The sequence below is a fragment of the Salvelinus namaycush genome, chromosome 32 (assembly GCF_016432855.1).
Source record: "Salvelinus namaycush isolate Seneca chromosome 32, SaNama_1.0, whole genome shotgun sequence".
NCBI classification, from domain to species: Eukaryota; Metazoa; Chordata; class Actinopteri; order Salmoniformes; family Salmonidae; genus Salvelinus; species Salvelinus namaycush.
Window position 1 is genome coordinate 30,580,272 of NC_052338.1, and position 18,067 is coordinate 30,598,338.

The window sequence follows — 18,067 nt, forward strand, 5'->3', positions numbered from 1 at the left end:
CAGTATTGAGTTGGGGTGGATGGACGGGGGACAACAGGACAGTATTGAGTTGGGTTGGAGGGACGGGGGACAACAGGACAGTATTGGGTTGGGGTGGAAGGACGGGGGACAACAGGATAGTATTGGGTTCGGTTGGATGGACGGGGGACAACAGGACAGTATTGAGTTGGGTTGGAGGGACGGGGGACAACAGGACAGTATTGAGTTGGGTTGGAGTGACGGGGGACAACAGGACAGTATTGAGTTGGGGTGGAGGGACGGGGGACAACAGGACAGTATTGAGTTGGGGTGGAGGGACGGGGGACAACAGGATAGTATTGAGTTGGGTTGGAGGGACGGGGGACAACAGGACAGTATTGAGTTGGGTTGGAGGGACGGGGGACAACAGGACAGTATTGAGTTGGGTTGGAGGGACGGGGGACAACAGGACAGTATTGAGTTGGGTTGGAGGGACGGGGGACAACAGGACAGTATTGAGTTGGGTTGGAGGGACGGGGGACAACAGGACAGTATTGAGTTGGGTTGGAGGGACGGGGGACAACAGGACAGTATTGGGTTCGGTTGGAGGGACGGGGGACAACAGGACAGTATTGAGTTGGGTTGGAGGGACGGGGGACAACAGGATAGTATTGGGTTCGGTTGGAGGGACGGGGGACAACAGGACAGTATTGAGTTGGGTTGGAGGGACGGGGGACAACAGGATAGTATTGGGTTCGGTTGGAGGGACGGGGGACAACAGGACAGTATTGAGTTGGGTTGGATGGACGGGGGACAACAGGACAGTATTGGGTTGGGTTAGAGGGACGGGGACAACAGGACAGTATTGAGTTGGGTTAGAGGGACGGGGACAACAGGACAGTATTGGGTTCGGTTGGAGGGATGGGGGACAACAGGACAGTATTGGGTTGGGTTGGAGGGACGGGGACAACAGGACAGTATTGGATTCGGTTGGAGGGACGGGGGACAACAGGACAGTATTGAGTTGGGTTGGAGGGACGGGGGACAACAGGACAGTATTGAGTTGGGTTAGAGGGACGGGGGACAACAGGACAGTATTGAGTTGGGTTGGAGGGACGGGGACAACAGGACAGTATTGGGTTCGGTTGGAGGGACGGGGGACAACAGGACAGTATTGAGTTGGGTTGGAGGGACGGGGTACAACAGGACAGTATTGAGTTGGGGTGGAGGGACGGGGGACAACAGGACAGTATTGGGTTGGGGTGGAGGGACGGGGGACAACAGGACAGTATTGGGTTGGGGTGGAGGGACGGGGGACAACAGGACAGTATTGGGTTGGGGTGGAGGGACGGGGGACAACAGGACAGTATTGAGTTGGGGTGGAGGGACGGGGGACAACAGGACAGTATTGAGTTGGGGTGGAGGGACAGGAACAACAGGACAGTATTGAGTTGGGTTGGAGGGACGGGGGACAACAGGACAGTATTGAGTTGGGGTGGAGGGACGGGGGACAACAGGACAGTATTGAGTTGGGGTGGAGGGACGGGGGACAACAGGACAGTATTGAGTTGGGTTGGAGGGATGGGTGACAACAGGACAGTATTGAGTTGGGTTGGAGGGACGGGGGACAACAGGACAGTATTGAGTTGGGGTGGAGGGACGGGGGACAACAGGACAGTATTGAGTTGGGTTGGAGGGATGGGGGACAACAGGACAGTATTGAGTTGGGTTGGAGGGACGGGAGACAACAGGACAGTATTGAGTTGGGTTGGAGGGACGGGGGACAACAGGACAGTATTGAGTTGGGGTGGATGGACGGGGGACAACAGGACAGTATTGGGTTCGGTTGGATGGACGTTGGACAACAGGACAGTATTGAGTTGGGTTGGAGGGACGGGGGACAACAGGACAGTATTGAGTTGGGGTGGATGGACGGGGGACAACAGGACAGTATTGAGTTGGATTGGAGGGACGGGGGACAACAGGACAGTATTGGGTTGGGGTGGAGGGACGGGGGACAACAGGACAGTATTGGGTTGGGTTGGATGGACGGTGGACAACAGGACAGTATTGAGTTGGGGTGGATGGACGGGGGACAACAGGACAGTATTGGGTTGGGTTGGATGGACGGTGGACAACAGGACAGTATTGAGTTGGGGTGGATGGACGGGGGACAACAGGACAGTATTGAGTTGGGTTGGAGGGACGGGGGACAACAGGACAGTATTGGGTTCGGTTGGAGGGACGGGGGACAACAGGACAGTATTGAGTTGGGTTGGAGGGACGGGGGACAACAGGACAGTATTGGGTTGGGTTGGAGGGACGGGGGACAACAGGACAGTATTGAGTTGGGGTGGATGGACGGGGGACAACAGGATAGTATTGAGTTGGGTTGGAGGGACGGGGGACAACAGGACAGTATTGAGTTGGGTTGGAGGGACGGGGGACAACAGGACAGTATTGAGTTGGGGTGGATGGACGGGGGACAACAGGACAGTATTGAGTTGGGTTGGATGGACGGGGGACAACAGGACAGTATTGAGTTGGGTTGGATGGACGGGGGACAACAGGACAGTATTGAGTTGGGGTGGAGGGACGGGGACAACAGGACAGTATTGAGTTGGGGTGGAGGGACGGGGGACAACAGGACAGTATTGGGTTGGGGTGGATGGATGGGGGACAACAGGACAGTATTGAGTTGGGTTGGATGGACGGGGGACAACAGGACAGTATTGAGTTGGGTTGGATGGACGGGGGACAACAGGACAGTATTGAGTTGGGGTGGAGGGACGGGGACAACAGGACAGTATTGAGTTGGGGTGGATGGACGGGGGACAACAGGATAGTATTGAGTTGGGTTGGAGGGACGGGGGACAACAGGACAGTATTGGGTTGGGTTGGAGGGACGGGGGACAACAGGACAGTATTGAGTTGGGGTGGAGGGACGGGGGACAACAGGACAGTATTGGGTTGGGTTGGATGGACGGGGGACAACAGGACAGTATTGAGTTGGGGTGGATGGACGGGGGACAACAGGACAGTATTGAGTTGGGGTGGAGGGACGGGGGACAACAGGACAGTATTGGGTTCGGTTGGATGGACGGGGGACAACAGGACAGTATTGAGTTGGGGTGGAGGGACGGGGGACAACAGGACAGTATTGGGTTCGGTTGGATGGACGGGAGACAACAGGACAGTATTGAGTTGGGTTGGATGGACGGGGACAACAGGACAGTATTGAGTTGGGTTGGAGGGACGGGGGACAACAGGACAGTATTGGGTTCGGTTGGATGGACGGGGGACAACAGGACAGTATTGAGTTGGGGTGGAGGGACGGGGACAAAAGGACAGTATTGAGTTGGGGTGGAGGGACGGGGGACAACAGGACAGTATTGGGTTCGGTTGGATGGACGGGGGACAACAGGACAGTATTGAGTTGGGTTGGAGGGACGGAGGACAACAGGACAGTATTGGGTTCGGTTGGAGGGACGGGGGACAACAGGACAGTATTGGGTTGGGTTGGAGGGACGGGGGACAACAGGACAGTATTGGGTTGGGGTGGATGGATGGGGGACAACAGGACAGTATTGAGTTGGGTTGGAGGGACGGGGGACAACAGGACAGTATTGAGTTGGGTTGGAGGGACGGGGGACAACAGGACAGTATTGAGTTGGGGTGGAGGGACGGGGGACAACAGGACAGTATTGAGTTGGGTTGGAGGGATGGGGGACAACAGGACAGTATTGAGTTGGGTTGGAGGGACGGGGGACAACAGGACAGTATTGAGTTGGGGTGGAGGGACGGGGGACAACAGGACAGTATTGGGTTCGGTTGGATGGACGGGGGACAACAGGACGGTATTGAGTTGGGGTGGAGGGACGGGGGACAACAGGACAGTATTGGGTTCGGTTGGATGGACGGGGGACAACAGGACAGTATTGAGTTGGGGTGGAGGGACGGGGGACAACAGGACAGTATTGAGTTGGGGTGGATGGATGGGGGACAACAGGACAGTATTGAGTTGGGGTGGAGGGACGGGGGACAACAGGACAGTATTGAGTTGGGTTGGAGGGATGGGGGACAACAGGACAGTATTGAGTTGGGTTGGAGGGATGGGGGACAACAGGACAGTATTGAGTTGGGTTGGAGGGACGGGGGACAACAGGACAGTATTGGGTTGGGGTGGATGGACGGGGGACAACAGGACAGTATTGGGTTGGGGTGGAGGGACGGGGGACAACAGGACAGTATTGAGTTGGGTTGGAGGGACGGGGGACAACAGGACAGTATTGGGTTGGGGTGGAGGTACGGGGGACAACAGGACAGTATTGAGTTGGGGTGGAGGGACGGGGGACAACAGGACAGTATTGAGTTGGGGTGGAGGGACGGGGGACAACAGGACAGTATTGGGTTGGGGTGGAGGGACGGGGGACAACAGGACAGTATTGGGTTCGGTTGGATGGACGGGGGACAACAGGACAGTATTGAGTTGGGGTGGAGGGACGGGGGACAACAGGACAGTATTGGGTTGGGGTGGATGGACGGGGGACAACAGGACAGTATTGGGTTGGGGTGGATGGACGGGGGACAACAGGACAGTATTTAGTTGGGGTGGAGGGACGGGGGACAACAGGACAGTATTGAGTTGGGGTGGAGGGACGGGGGACAACAGGACAGTATTGAGTTGGGGTGGAGGGACGGGGGACAACAGGATAGTATTGGGTTCGGTTGGATGGACGGGGGACAACAGGACAGTATTGGGTTGGGGTGGAGGGACGGGGGACAACAAGACAGTATTGAGTTGGGGTGGAGGGACGGGGGACAACAGGACAGTATTGAGTTGGGGTGGAGGGACGGGACGGGGGACAACAGGACAGTATTGAGTTGGGGTGGAGGGACGGGGGACAACAGGACAGTATTGAGTTGGGTTGGAGGGACGGGGGACAACAGGACAGTATTGAGTTGGGTTGGAGGGACGGGGGACAACAGGACAGTATTGAGTTGGGGTGGAGGGACGGGGGACAACAGGACAGTATTGAGTTGGGTTGGAGGGACGGGGGACAACAGGATAGTATTGAGTTGGGGTGGAGGGACGGGGGACAACAGGACAGTATTGAGTTGGGTTGGAGGGACGGGGGACAACAGGACAGTATTGGGTTGGGGTGGAGGGACGGGAACAACAGGACAGTATTGAGTTGGGTTGGAGGGACGGGGGACAACAGGACAGTATTGGGTTGGGGTGGAGGGACGGGAACAACAGGACAGTATTGAGTTGTGTTGGAGGGACGGTGGACAACAGGACAGTATTGAGTTGGGGTGGAGGGACGGGGGACAACAGGACAGTATTGAGTTGGGTTGGAGGGACGGGGGACAACAGGACAGTATTGAGTTGGGTTGGAGGGACGGGGACAACAGGACAGTATTGAGTTGGGTTGGAGGGATGGGGGACAACAGGACAGTATTGAGTTGGGGTGGAGGGACGGGGGACAACAGGACAGTATTGAGTTGGGTTGGAGGGACGGGGGACAACAGGACAGTATTGAGTTGGGTTGGAGGGACGGGGGACAACAGGACAGTATTGAGTTGGGGTGGATGGACGGGGGACAACAGGACAGTATTGGGTTCGGTTGGATGGACGGGGGACAACAGGACAGTATTGAGTTGGGGTGGAGGGACGGGAACAACAGGACAGTATTGAGTTGGGTTGGAGGGACGGGGGACAACAGGACAGTATTGGGTTGGGGTGGAGGGACGGGGGACAACAGGACAGTATTGGGTTGGGGTGGAGGGACGGGGGACAACAGGACAGTATTGAGTTGGGGTGGAGGGACGGGGGACAACAGGACAGTATTGAGTTGGGTTGGAGGGACGGGGGACAACAGGACAGTATTGGGTTCGGTTGGAGGGACGGGGGACAACAGGACAGTATTGAGTTGGGGTGGATGGACGGGGGATAACAGGACAGTATTGAGTTGGGGTGGATGGACGGGGGACAACAGGACAGTATTGAGTTGGGGTGGAGGGACGGGGGACAACAGGACAGTATTGAGTTGGGGTGGAGGGACGGGGGACAACAGGACAGTATTGAGTTGGGGTGGAGGGATGGGGGACAACAGGACAGTATTGGGTTGGGGTGGAGGGACGGGAACAACAGGACAGTATTGAGTTGGGTTGGAGGGACGGGGACAACAGGACAGTATTGAGTTGGGGTGGAGGGACGGGGGACAACAGGACAGTATTGGGTTGGGTTGGAGGGACGGGAACAACAGGACAGTATTGAGTTGGGTTGGAGGGACGGGAACAACAGGACAGTATTGAGTTGGGGTGGAGGGACGGGGGACAACAGGACAGTATTGAGTTGGGGTGGAGGGACGGGGGACAACAGGACAGTATTGGGTTGGGGTGGAGGGACGGGGGACAACAGGACAGTATTGAGTTGGGGTGGAGGGACGGGGGACAACAGGACAGTATTGAGTTGGGTTGGAGGGACGGGGGACAACAGGACAGTATTGGGTTCGGTTGGAGGGACGGGGGACAACAGGACAGTATTGAGTTGGGGTGGATGGACGGGGGATAACAGGACAGTATTGAGTTGTGGTGGATGGACGGGGGACAACAGGACAGTATTGAGTTGGGGTGGAGGGACGGGGGACAACAGGACAGTATTGAGTTGGGGTGGAGGGACGGGGGACAACAGGACAGTATTGAGTTGGGGTGGAGGGATGGGGGACAACAGGACAGTATTGGGTTGGGGTGGAGGGACGGGAACAACAGGACAGTATTGAGTTGGGTTGGAGGGACGGGGACAACAGGACAGTATTGAGTTGGGGTGGAGGGACGGGGGACAACAGGACAGTATTGGGTTGGGTTGGAGGGACGGGAACAACAGGACAGTATTGAGTTGGGTTGGAGGGACGGGAACAACAGGACAGTATTGAGTTGGGGTGGAGGGACGGGGGACAACAGGACAGTATTGAGTTGGGGTGGAGGGACGGGAACAACAGGACAGTATTGGGTTGGGTTGGAGGGACGGGGGACAACAGGACAGTATTGAGTTGGGTTGGAGGGACGGGGGACAACAGGACAGTATTGAGTTGGGGTGGAGGGAGGGGGGACAACAGGACAGTATTGAGTTGGGGTGGAGGGACGGGGGACAACAGGACAGTATTGAGTTGGGGTGGAGGGATGGGAACAACAGGACAGTATTGAGTTGGGTTGGAGGGACGGGGAACAACAGGACAGTATTGAGTTGGGGTGGAGGGACGGGGGACAACAGGACAGTATTGAGTTGGGGTGGAGGGACGGGGGACAACAGGACAGTATTGAGTTGGGGTGGAGGGACGGGGGACAACAGGACAGTATTGAGTTGGGGTGGAGGGATGGGGGACAACAGGACAGTATTGAGTTGGGTTGGAGGGACGGGAACAACAGGACAGTATTGAGTTGGGGTGGAGGGACGGGGGACAACAGGACAGTATTGGGTTGGGGTGGAGGGACGGGAACAACAGGACAGTATTGAGTTGGGGTGGAGGGATGGGGGACAACAGGACAGTATTGAGTTGGGTTAGATGGACGGGGGACAACAGGACAGTATTGAGTTGGGTTGGAGGGACGGGGGACAACAGGACAGTATTGAGTTGGGTTTGAGGGACGGGGGACAACAGGACAGTATTGAGTTGGGTTGGAGGGACGGGGGACAACAGGACAGTATTGAGTTGGGTTGGAGGGACGGGGGACAACAGGACAGTATTGAGTTGGGTTAGAGGGACGGGGGACAACAGGACAGTATTGAGTTGGGTTGGAGGGACGGGGGACAACAGGACAGTATTGAGTTGGGTTGGAGGGACGGGGGACAACAGGACAGTATTGAGTTGGGTTGGAGGGACGGGGGACAACAGGACAGTATTGAGTTGGGGTGGAGGGACGGGAACAACAGGACAGTATTGGGTTGGGTTGGAGGGACGGGAACAACAGGACAGTATTGAGTTGGGGTGGAGGGACGGGGGACAACAGGACAGTATTGAGTTGGGGTGGAGGGACGGGGGACAACAGGACAGTATTGAGTTGGGTTGGAGGGACGGGAACAACAGGACAGTATTGGGTTGGGTTGGAGGGATGGGGGACAACAGGACAGTATTGAGTTGGGTTGGAGGGACGGGAACAACAGGACAGTATTGAGTTGGGGTGGAGGGACGGGGGACAACAGGACAGTATTGAGTTGGGGTGGAGGGACGGGGGACAACAGGATAGTATTGAGTTGGGTTGGAGGGACGGGGGACAACAGGACAGTATTGAGTTGGGTTGGAGGGACGGGAACAACAGGACAGTATTGAGTGTGGTTGGAGGGACGGGGGACAACAGGATAGTATTGAGTTGGGTTGGAGGGACGGGGGACAACAGGACAGTATTGAGTTGGGTTGGAGGGACGGGAACAACAGGACAGTATTGAGTTGGGTTGGAGGGACGGGGGACAACAGGACAGTATTGAGTTGGGTTGGAGGGACGGGGGACAACAGGACAGTATTGAGTTGGGTTGGAGGGACGGGAACAACAGGACAGTATTGAGTTGGGTTGGAGGGATGGGGGACAACAGGACAGTATTGAGTTGGGGTGGAGGGACGGGAACAACAGGACAGTATTGAGTTGGGTTGGAGGGACGGGGGAAAACAGGACAGTATTGAGTTGGGTTGGAGGGACGGGGGACAACAGGATAGTATTGAGTTGGGTTGGAGGGACAGGGGGAAAACAGGACAGTATTGAGTTGGGTTGGAGGGACGGGGGACAACAGGACAGTATTGAGTTGGGTTGGAGGGACGGGGGACAACAGGACAGTATTAAGTTGGGGTGGAGGGACGGGGGACAACAGGATAGTATTGAGTTGGGGTGGAGGGACGGGGGACAACAGGATAGTATTGAGTTGGGGTGGAGGGACGGGGGACAACAGGACAGTATTGAGTTGGGGTGGAGGGACGGGGGACAACAGGACAGTATTGAGTTGGGGTGGAGGGACGGGGGACAACAGGACAGTATTGAGTTGGGTTGGAGGGACGCGGGACAACAGAACAGTATTGAGTTGGGGTGGAGGGATGGGGGACAACAGGACAGTATTGAGTTGGGGTATAGGGATGGGGGACAACAGGACAGTATTGAGTTGGGGTGGAGGGATGGGGGACAACAGGACAGTATTGAGTTGGGGTGGAGGGACGGGGGACAACAGGACAGTATTGAGTTGGGGTGGAGGGACGGGGGACAACAGGACAGTATTGAGTTGGGTTGGAGGGACGCGGGACAACAGAACAGTATTGAGTTGGGGTGGAGGGATGGGGGACAACAGGACAGTATTGAGTTGGGGTATAGGGATGGGGGACAACAGGACAGTATTGAGTTGGGGTGGAGGGATGGGGGACAACAGGACAGTATTGAGTTGGGGTGGAGGGACGGGAACAACAGGACAGTATTGAGTTGGGGTGGAGGGATGGGGGACAACAGGACAGTATTGAGTTGGGGTGGAGGGACGGGAACAACAGGACAGTATTGAGTTGGGGTGGAGGGACGGGAACAACAGGACAGTATTGAGTTGGGTTGGAGGGATGGGGGACAACAGGACAGTATTGAGTTGGGTTGGAGGGACGGGGGACAACAGGACAGTATTGAGTTGGGGTGGAGGGACGGGGGACAACAGGATAGTATTGAGTTGGGTTGGAGGGACGCGGGACAACAGAACAGTATTGAGTTGGGTTGGAGGGACGGGGGACAACAGGACAGTATTGAGTTGGGGTGGAGGGATGGGGACAACAGGACAGTATTGAGTTGGGTTGGAGGGACGGGGGACAACAGGACAGTATTGAGTTGGGTTAGAGGGACGGGAACAACAGGACAGTATTGAGTTGGGGTGGAGGGACGGGGGACAACAGGACAGTATTGAGTTGGGGTGGAGGGATGGGGACAACAGGACAGTATTGAGTTGGGTTGGAGGGACGGGGGACAACAGAACAGTATTGAGTTGGGTTGGAGGGACGGGGGACAACAGGACAGTATTGAGTTGGGGTGGAGGGACGGGGACAACAGGACAGTATTGAGTTGGGGTGGAGGGACGGGGGACAACAGGACAGTATTGAGTTGGGGTGGAGGGACGGGGGACAACAGGACAGTATTGAGTTGGGGTGGAGGGACGGGGGACAACAGGACAGTATTGAGTTGGGGTGGAGGGACGGGGGACAACAGGACAGTATTGAGTTGGGTTGGAGGGACGGGGGACAACAGGACAGTATTGAGTTGGGTTGGAGGGACGGGAACAACAGGACAGTATTGAGTTGGGGTGGAGGGACGGGAACAACAGGACAGTATTGAGTTGGGGTGGAGGGACGGGAACAACAGGACAGTATTGAGTTGGGGTGGAGGGACGGGAACAACAGGACAGTATTGAGTTGGGGTGGAGGGACGGGGGACAACAGGACAGTATTGAGTTGGGGTGGAGGGACGGGAACAACAGGACAGTATTAGAGTTGGGGTGGAGGGACGGGAACAACAGGACAGTATTGAGTTGGGGTGGAGGGACGGGGGACAACAGGACAGTATTGAGTTGGGGTGGAGGGACGGGAACAACAGGACAGTATTAGAGTTGGGGTGGAGGGACGGGAACAACAGGACAGTATTGAGTTGGGGTGGAGGGACGGGAACAACAGGACAGTATTGAGTTGGGGTGGAGGGACGGGAACAACAGGACAGTATTAGAGTTGGGGTGGAGGGACGGGAACAACAGGACAGTATTGAGTTGGGGTGGAGGGACGGGGGACAACAGGACAGTATTGAGTTGGGTTGGAGGGACGGGGGACAACAGGACAGTATTGAGTTGGGTTGGAGGGACGGGGGACAACAGGACAGTATTGAGTTGGGGTGGAGGGACGGGGGACAACAGGACAGTATTGAGTTGGGTTGGAGGGACGGGGGACAACAGGACAGTATTGAGTTGGGGTGGAGGGACGGGGGACAACAGGACAGTATTGAGTTGGGGTGGAGGGACGCGGGACAACAGGACAGTATTGAGTTGGGGTGGAGGGACGGGGGACAACAGGACAGTATTGAGTTGGGGTGGAGGGACGGGGGACAACAGGACAGTATTGAGTTGGGGTGGAGGGACGGGGGACAACAGGACAGTATTGAGTTGGGTTGGAGGGACGGGAACAACAGGACAGTATTGAGTTGGGTTGGAGGGACGGGGGACAACAGGACAGTATTGAGTTGGGGTGGAGGGACGCGGGACAACAGGACAGTATTGAGTTGGGGTGGAGGGACGGGGGACAACAGGACAGTATTGAGTTGGGGTGGAGGGACGGGGGACAACAGGACAGTATTGAGTTGGGGTGGAGGGACGGGGGACAACAGGACAGTATTGAGTTGGGTTGGAGGGACGGGAACAACAGGACAGTATTGAGTTGGGTTGGAGGGACGGGGGACAACAGGACAGTATTGGGTTGGGGTGGAGGGACGGGGGACAACAGGATAGTATTGAGTTGGGGTGGAGGGACGGGGGACAACAGGACAGTATTGAGTTGGGGTGGAGGGACGGGGAATAACAGGACAGGGGAGGAGGGGTTATTGATGATCTGTGGTCTCATGCTAAAGGATTACAACAGGAAGCATGGTACCTGCCTCTGTTTCCGTGGTGAGGAGGAGATCTCCGTGGGAATAGAAGAGGATGCTCAGTGTAAAACTTGCTGAAAAGATGACAAAATTATTTCTCTTTATGATTAATACACAGTAGAATTGTGTGTTTTTACTGCATTCTAATAGAATAACAATGTTTAGTTTAGAATTGGGTCAAACATTGAACAAATGCATTTAATATACATATCTTTTCCAGTATAACTCTGTTGACAACATTCCCTAAACACCAAAACACACAGCTGGCCAGGGCGAGAGCAGGCTGACAGCTGCCAGCCGCAGTTATCTTCTGACCTGCTCAATAAGCACTTAACCTGCATTATCTGGTGCACTGATCCACCAAGTGTTCACATCACTGACATCACTGACAAGCTGAGTCGTCCTGAAGGGAAAATGGCTGCTGTCTGTGGTTCCCGGCACGCACAGGGCTGTTAGTGTGGTGTGTGTGTGAACCTAGTCATGCTCCACTGAAGGCAGCAGCCTCCATTTGCTTTCCCTGAGGACCCTCGATCCTTGTGGGAGTCAGCCAGCCCAAATCAGCCCTCAACTCCTCCTCTTCACATCCCCCTTATCCCCTTTCTTTTTCTCCTCTATGGGAGAGGTTAACCCAGTCCCCCTTTTCTCCTCCTCCTCCACGTCTCCTGGAAAGGAGGGGTTAACCCAGTCCCCCTTTTCTCCTCCTCCTCCACGTCTCCTGGAAAGGATGGGTTAACCCAGTCCCCCTTTTCTCCTCCTCGTTTTCTGGAAAGGAGGGGTTAACCCAGTCCCCCTTTTCTCCTCCTTCTCCTCGTCTTCTGGAAAGGAGGGGTTAACCCAGTCCCCCTTTTCTCCTCCTTCTCCTCGTCTTCTGGAAAGGAGGGGTTAACCCAGTCCCCCTTTTCTCCTCCTTCTCCTCGTCTTCTGGAAAGGAGGGGTTAACCCAGTCCCCCTTTTCTCCTCCTCCTCCACGTCTTCTGGAAAGGAGGGGTTAACCCAGTCCCCCTTTTCTCCTCCTCCTCCACGTCTTCTGGAAAGGAGGGGTTAACACGCCTATCAAAGAGAGCTAACCCAGTCCTCCTCTCTGCGCTCTCCTCTCATTCTCTTCCCTCTCTTCTAGGAGGGGTTAACAAGCCCATCGGAGAGTCAGTCATCTGATGCCCCGTGGCGTCTGCTAGGCTGAGAGTTGCCTGTTATGGCAGACAGATAGAGACAGGGAGAGGAGAGGGGTTGTCTGGTGGTGCAGCACCACTGCTGTAGGTGCTAGAATACACTTCATTCGAAACAGACAGAAAGACAGGGAGATGGTTTGGCCGGGTGTGCAACAGCAGAACGTCCATGGGCACTAGCTACACTTCTCTCCTCCATGTCCAACTGTAAATTTTAGAGATTTACTTTTCTCAGTGTTGACTCCCAGCCAGGGACATCAGTCAGGGGTCAATGTAGCACATTCCAGCCCTGCAGCCCACAGCGTGTGATGGATGATGGATCATATAAGCTGGGTTCTACTTGGCACGTCGAGGTGCCCCGGCGGTACACTGTGCCTTCAGACACTGTACTGTACACTATAAACAGCAGCCAGGAGAGGTAGAGGACATAGCCAGACTGTCTGTTGCAGTACAATATGATGAAGTAAATGTCTTCTTTCTGCTGGCTCCCTGATGGGATGCTACAGTAGGTTCACATCCCACTTTGGGTGCCAGTACAGCTCTGTAGCATTCTAACACTATTGATTCACTTAAAAGTCATGATGGAAGAACAATTCAGTTTGGATTCCGGAACAGGCTAGTAGCTTTCAGCAACATCAGCCATAATCAGTATGACTGCAGGTGCTATCCCTGCTGTTAAATGGCTGTTGGATGTTACCAATGCTAGCGACAGACTCTGCTAGCTAAGTGAATAAATAATAGGCTAAAATGAAATGTTTGGCTGATGATGAATGAATCCTGTGGGGAGGTGGTCGACCGCTGTGGAGAATGAATCCTGTGGGGAGGTGGTCGACCGCAGTGGAGAATGAATCCTGTGGGGAGGTGGTCGACCGCTGTGGAGAATGAATCCTGTGGGGAGGTGGTCGACCGCAGTGGAGAATGAATCCTGTGGGGAGGTGGTCGACCGCTGTGGAGAATGAATCCTGTGGGGAGGTGGTCGACCGCAGTGGAGAATGAATCCTGTGGGGAGGTGGTCGACCGCAGTGGAGAATGAATCCTGTGGGGAGGTGGTCGACCGCTGTGGAGAATGAATCCTGTGGGGAGGTGGTCGACCGCAGTGGAGAATGAATCCTGTGGGGAGGTGGTCGACCGCTGTGGAGAATGAATCCTGTGGGGAGGTGGTCGACCGCAGTGGAGAATGAATCCTGTGGGGAGGTGGTCGACTGCAGTGGAGAATGAATCCTGTGGGGAGATGGTTGACCGCTGTAGAGAATGAATCCTGTGGGGAGGTGGTCGACCGCAGTGGAGAATGAATCCTGTGGGGAGGTGGTCGACCGCTGTGGAGAATGAATCCTGTGGGGAGGTGGTCGACCGCTGTGGAGAATGAATCCTGTGGGGAGGTGGTCGACCGCTGTGGAGAATGAATCCTGTGGGGAGGTGGTTGACCGCTGTGGAGAATGAATCCTGTGGGGAGGTGGTTGACCGCTGTGGAGATTAGAGCATAGGAGGACACAGCACACACACACACACACACACACACACACACACACACACACACACACACACACACACACACACACACACACACACACACACACACACACACACACACACACACACACACACATCCCACTTCCCTTCACAGTCTGCACAAACAAAGCCCAATAAAATGGGGCTTAGAAACCTCAAGCTGATTCTTCTCTCCAGACTAGACCGCCTTTGATGATCATGCGTTCTTTTATTTTTAAGGATTTGCTGAATATTTATTTTCCTAAACATCTAACGATGGCGATGCCATGTGAGATGATAATTTATGAGGATGAGAAAGTAGGTTAACGGTCTGTCTGTCTGTCTGTCTCTGTGTGTGTGTTCTCCACAGCGTACAAAGAGAAGATGAAGGAGATGTCTGTCCTGTCTCTCCTCTGCTCCTGCCTGTACCCAGAGACACGCAAGAACCTGGTGGGAGAGTTCCAAGGTAAACAGAAATGTCACCTGACTTTTTAAAATGTTTCTTTCAACTTACAGCAAAGGCAACCAAGAGGCAATTACAAACAAAAGTGAAAGTTTGATTTGTGGTAATATTATCACTACAAAGGCAGGATTTAGAGTTTCCCTCTTTGGTTTTCCTCTGCCTGTTCCCTTCTTCTAGTAGCAGGCATGGAGGTGAAGCCCATCAACAAGCGTGCCTCTGGCCAGGCCTTTGAGGTGATCCTGAAGCCCCCCTCTCCGGTGTCGGACACGGCTCACTGCGTCACCTCGCCTCCCAAGAAGGATGTCTCTCTGGAGGACATCCAGAAGAAGCTGGAGGCCGCTGAGGACCGGAGGAGAGTGAGTCCTTTAGCATAAGCCGACAACTTAATTCAGTCACTGTATCACACTGAATCATGCTAGCATATGACACTTTGTCCTATCCTTCTTAGCCTATACCTTGGCTTGGCTTAGACTTTGACTGTTATACTTACTTACTTATTACTAAGCAATTATCATATTCATCAGGCAAAGGAATGACACTAAAACCAATTCTTACCCTCTCGTTCCCACCTTGTTTCTTGGATTATCCTGCATTCTACTCTATTCTATTCTATTCTGTTCTATTCTACTGTTTTCGATTATATTCTACTCTATTCTATTCTATCGCCGCTTCAGTCCCAGGAGGCCCAGGTTCTCAGGGCACTGGCAGAAAAGCGGGAGCACGAGAGGGACGTGGTGATGAAGGCCATGGAGGAGAACAGCAACTTCAGCAAGATGGCAGAGGAGAAGCTGACCATGAAGATGGAGCAGATCAAGGAGAATCGCCAGGCCTACCTGGCCTGCATCATGGAGCGCCTGCAGGAGAAGGTGAGAGGAGAGCTTGGTGGGAAAGATGGTAGGTGGAGACAGCAAGACCAGGGGAGTGGACAAGAGGTTGTGCAAGGTAGAAGGCTTTGATATTTTTCAGTAGGGGCTTCGGGCATCATTCATGGATGAAACACTGGCCATTGTAGTTGAATATGTCAGCTGAAAAGGGAGCGTAAATTGACAGACTTGAACCAGAGAATCTCAGGGCTGGGTCAGTATTGAGAGGTTTCCAACATGGCAGCATCTCTCTCTGTGTTGTCCTCAGGAGAGGCATGCCCAGGTGGTGCGCAGGAACAAAGAGCTGAGGGAAGCGCTAACAGCGTGAGCAGACGAGGGGCGCCACAAACCATCATACCCCCCTACAGCCACCCTCCTGTACCCTGTACTCCTCCCTGCCCCCTCCCAAGGGACTCCCCTGACAACCCCACTTCTACAGCACCCCCAGCGTCAGAAGACCCCCCCAAGAGTGAGGAGGAGGACCCACCGGAAACCCCACACCAACAGCATTAGCAAATGGGGGGGATTGCAAAAAAATTACCAAAATGTCGCCCACTCCTCCCTAATAAATAATGTTTTTGCTCGATTTCAAATGCTGAAAAAAGAAAAGATGAAAAACCAACCAAGTTAAAGTGGGTATTGTTTTTGTAAATACTTATTTTTTTGTTATATACAGTAGGATAGTACAGCAGAAGTATTGCATTGTGCCATTTTAGCATTTTCTCTATCTATGGATGTACTTTATTTAATTTTTTTCTCAAACAAAAATCGTTTGCAGTTTCTCTCGTATTATAAGGCTTCTGTGTTGCTGTGAGTTCGCCAGCTAGCCGACGTGCGTTTGCGCTGGTTATCTTCTGACCATGTCTGTTTCTGTATCAGTCAGTCAGTCAGTCAGTCGGTGTGGGGATGATGATAATGCAGGCTGCTCATTGACTCCCAGGAGAGAGACTAGTTAGACTTCAGGAGAATACCATAGCTTTTATGAGCCGATTCTCTCCTGTCTGTCTGATCTCCCACTCTCTTACATAGAGTAGTTCATTCACACACACGCACATACACAGACTGAGGAATTTGGCAAACATGACATGTCGTTTAAGAGGAGCTTGCTAAATTCTGTCAGTTGGGCATCGCAGAAGTCACATGACACCATTGGTTCATACCGTGATGTCACAGAGGGGTGTTATGGTCCTTTCTCGTTCCCAAGACCCCCCAGTGTCATCTGTCAATCACTCTCTCAGCATGTACTGTATGTACCATCTTAGACGTGTAGATAATGTAATCGTGCCTAGAATGCTACAAGCTCATATAGCGATTAACGCATAAGCAATGGTAGATCACTAAGTAACATCCATGTCCTTAAATAGGCTAATGGGCCCTCTCAGCTCTTTCATGTTGTGCCACAGAGAAACCAAGCCAAATGCTACTACGGAGGTTTCACTCTCTCTGGAGAATCATAGTTTGACTCTCTCACTATTGAGAATGAGTCATTGTACCGTCGTCTCTTAACTGTGTTCGGCAAACTATGGCACAGGAGAACAAGTAGGTAACATGTAAGACGTGAGAAAACAACCAACACACAGACATATAATAACTGCTAGAAGATCCTGACATGACAATGGAAGACAAAGGGTGTGTGTTTCAGTAGGGGTGGATGGATGTGTGTGAGAGAGTGTGTGTTTCAGTAGGGGTGGGTGGATGTGTGTGAGTGTGTATGTTTCAGTAGGGGTGGGTGGATGTGTGTGAGAGAGTGTGTGTTTCAGTAGGGGTGGGTGGATGTGTGTGAGTGTGTATGTTTCAGTAGGGGTGGATGTGTGTGAGAGAGTGTGTATGTTTCAGTAGGGGTGGGTGGATGTGTGTGAGAGTGTATGTTTCAGTAGGGGTGGGTGGATGTGTGTGAGAGTGTATGTTTCAGTAGGGGTGGATGTGTGTGAGAGAGTGTGTATGTTTCAGTAGGGGTGGGTGGATGTGTGTGAGAGAGTGTGTATGTTTCAGTAGGGGTGTGCGCGTGTGTGTGCGCGTGTGCTGTTTCTCTGGTTTAGAGCTTAATTATACCAGCCAGGATGTTGGAGCTGTATATCCAACCATCCGTCACATACTAATGACATCACAGCATCCTGTCTGCGACATCACAGGGTCCTGTCTGCGACATCACAGGGTCCTGTCTGCGACATCACAGGGTCCTGTCTGTGGTGATGAATCTGGCTGTCTCTCTCTCTTCCTGTTTGTGTGTTTTCCCCCTCCACATATATCTTTGTGAGCAAGCTGTGGTAATTAAAGGTTTCGGGTTCTGTGAATGATATTGGCTTTGTTTGTTCTTATTCTTGTTTGTTGTATTGCCTTTGAATAAGACAAAAATAATTCAAAGGACCTATGAAAAAAAAAAAGGATTTATATATGTATTATCCTAGAATGTTTATTTCTGTCTCTGAATTAGTTTTGAGAAATAAATAAAAATATGGAACAGACAAAGGAGAATAGGTGATCTC

General features: G+C 53.5%; 1 protein-coding gene across 1 annotated transcript in view; it reads left to right on the forward strand.

The window, feature by feature from the left end:
* The window catches only part of LOC120027167 (stathmin-2-like), a 25,885-nt gene extending 8,622 nt beyond the window's left edge, over window positions 1–17,263 (forward strand). Inside the window, exons 2-5 of the mRNA XM_038972038.1 lie at window positions 14,626–14,721; window positions 14,896–15,074; window positions 15,393–15,584; window positions 15,850–17,263. Coding sequence (XP_038827966.1) covers window positions 14,640–14,721; window positions 14,896–15,074; window positions 15,393–15,584; window positions 15,850–15,909 — 513 coding nt within the window. The 5' untranslated portion in view covers window positions 14,626–14,639 and the 3' untranslated portion in view covers window positions 15,910–17,263. The remainder of the gene's footprint in view (window positions 1–14,625; window positions 14,722–14,895; window positions 15,075–15,392; window positions 15,585–15,849) is intronic.
* The last annotated feature ends 804 nt before the right edge of the window (window positions 17,264–18,067 follow it).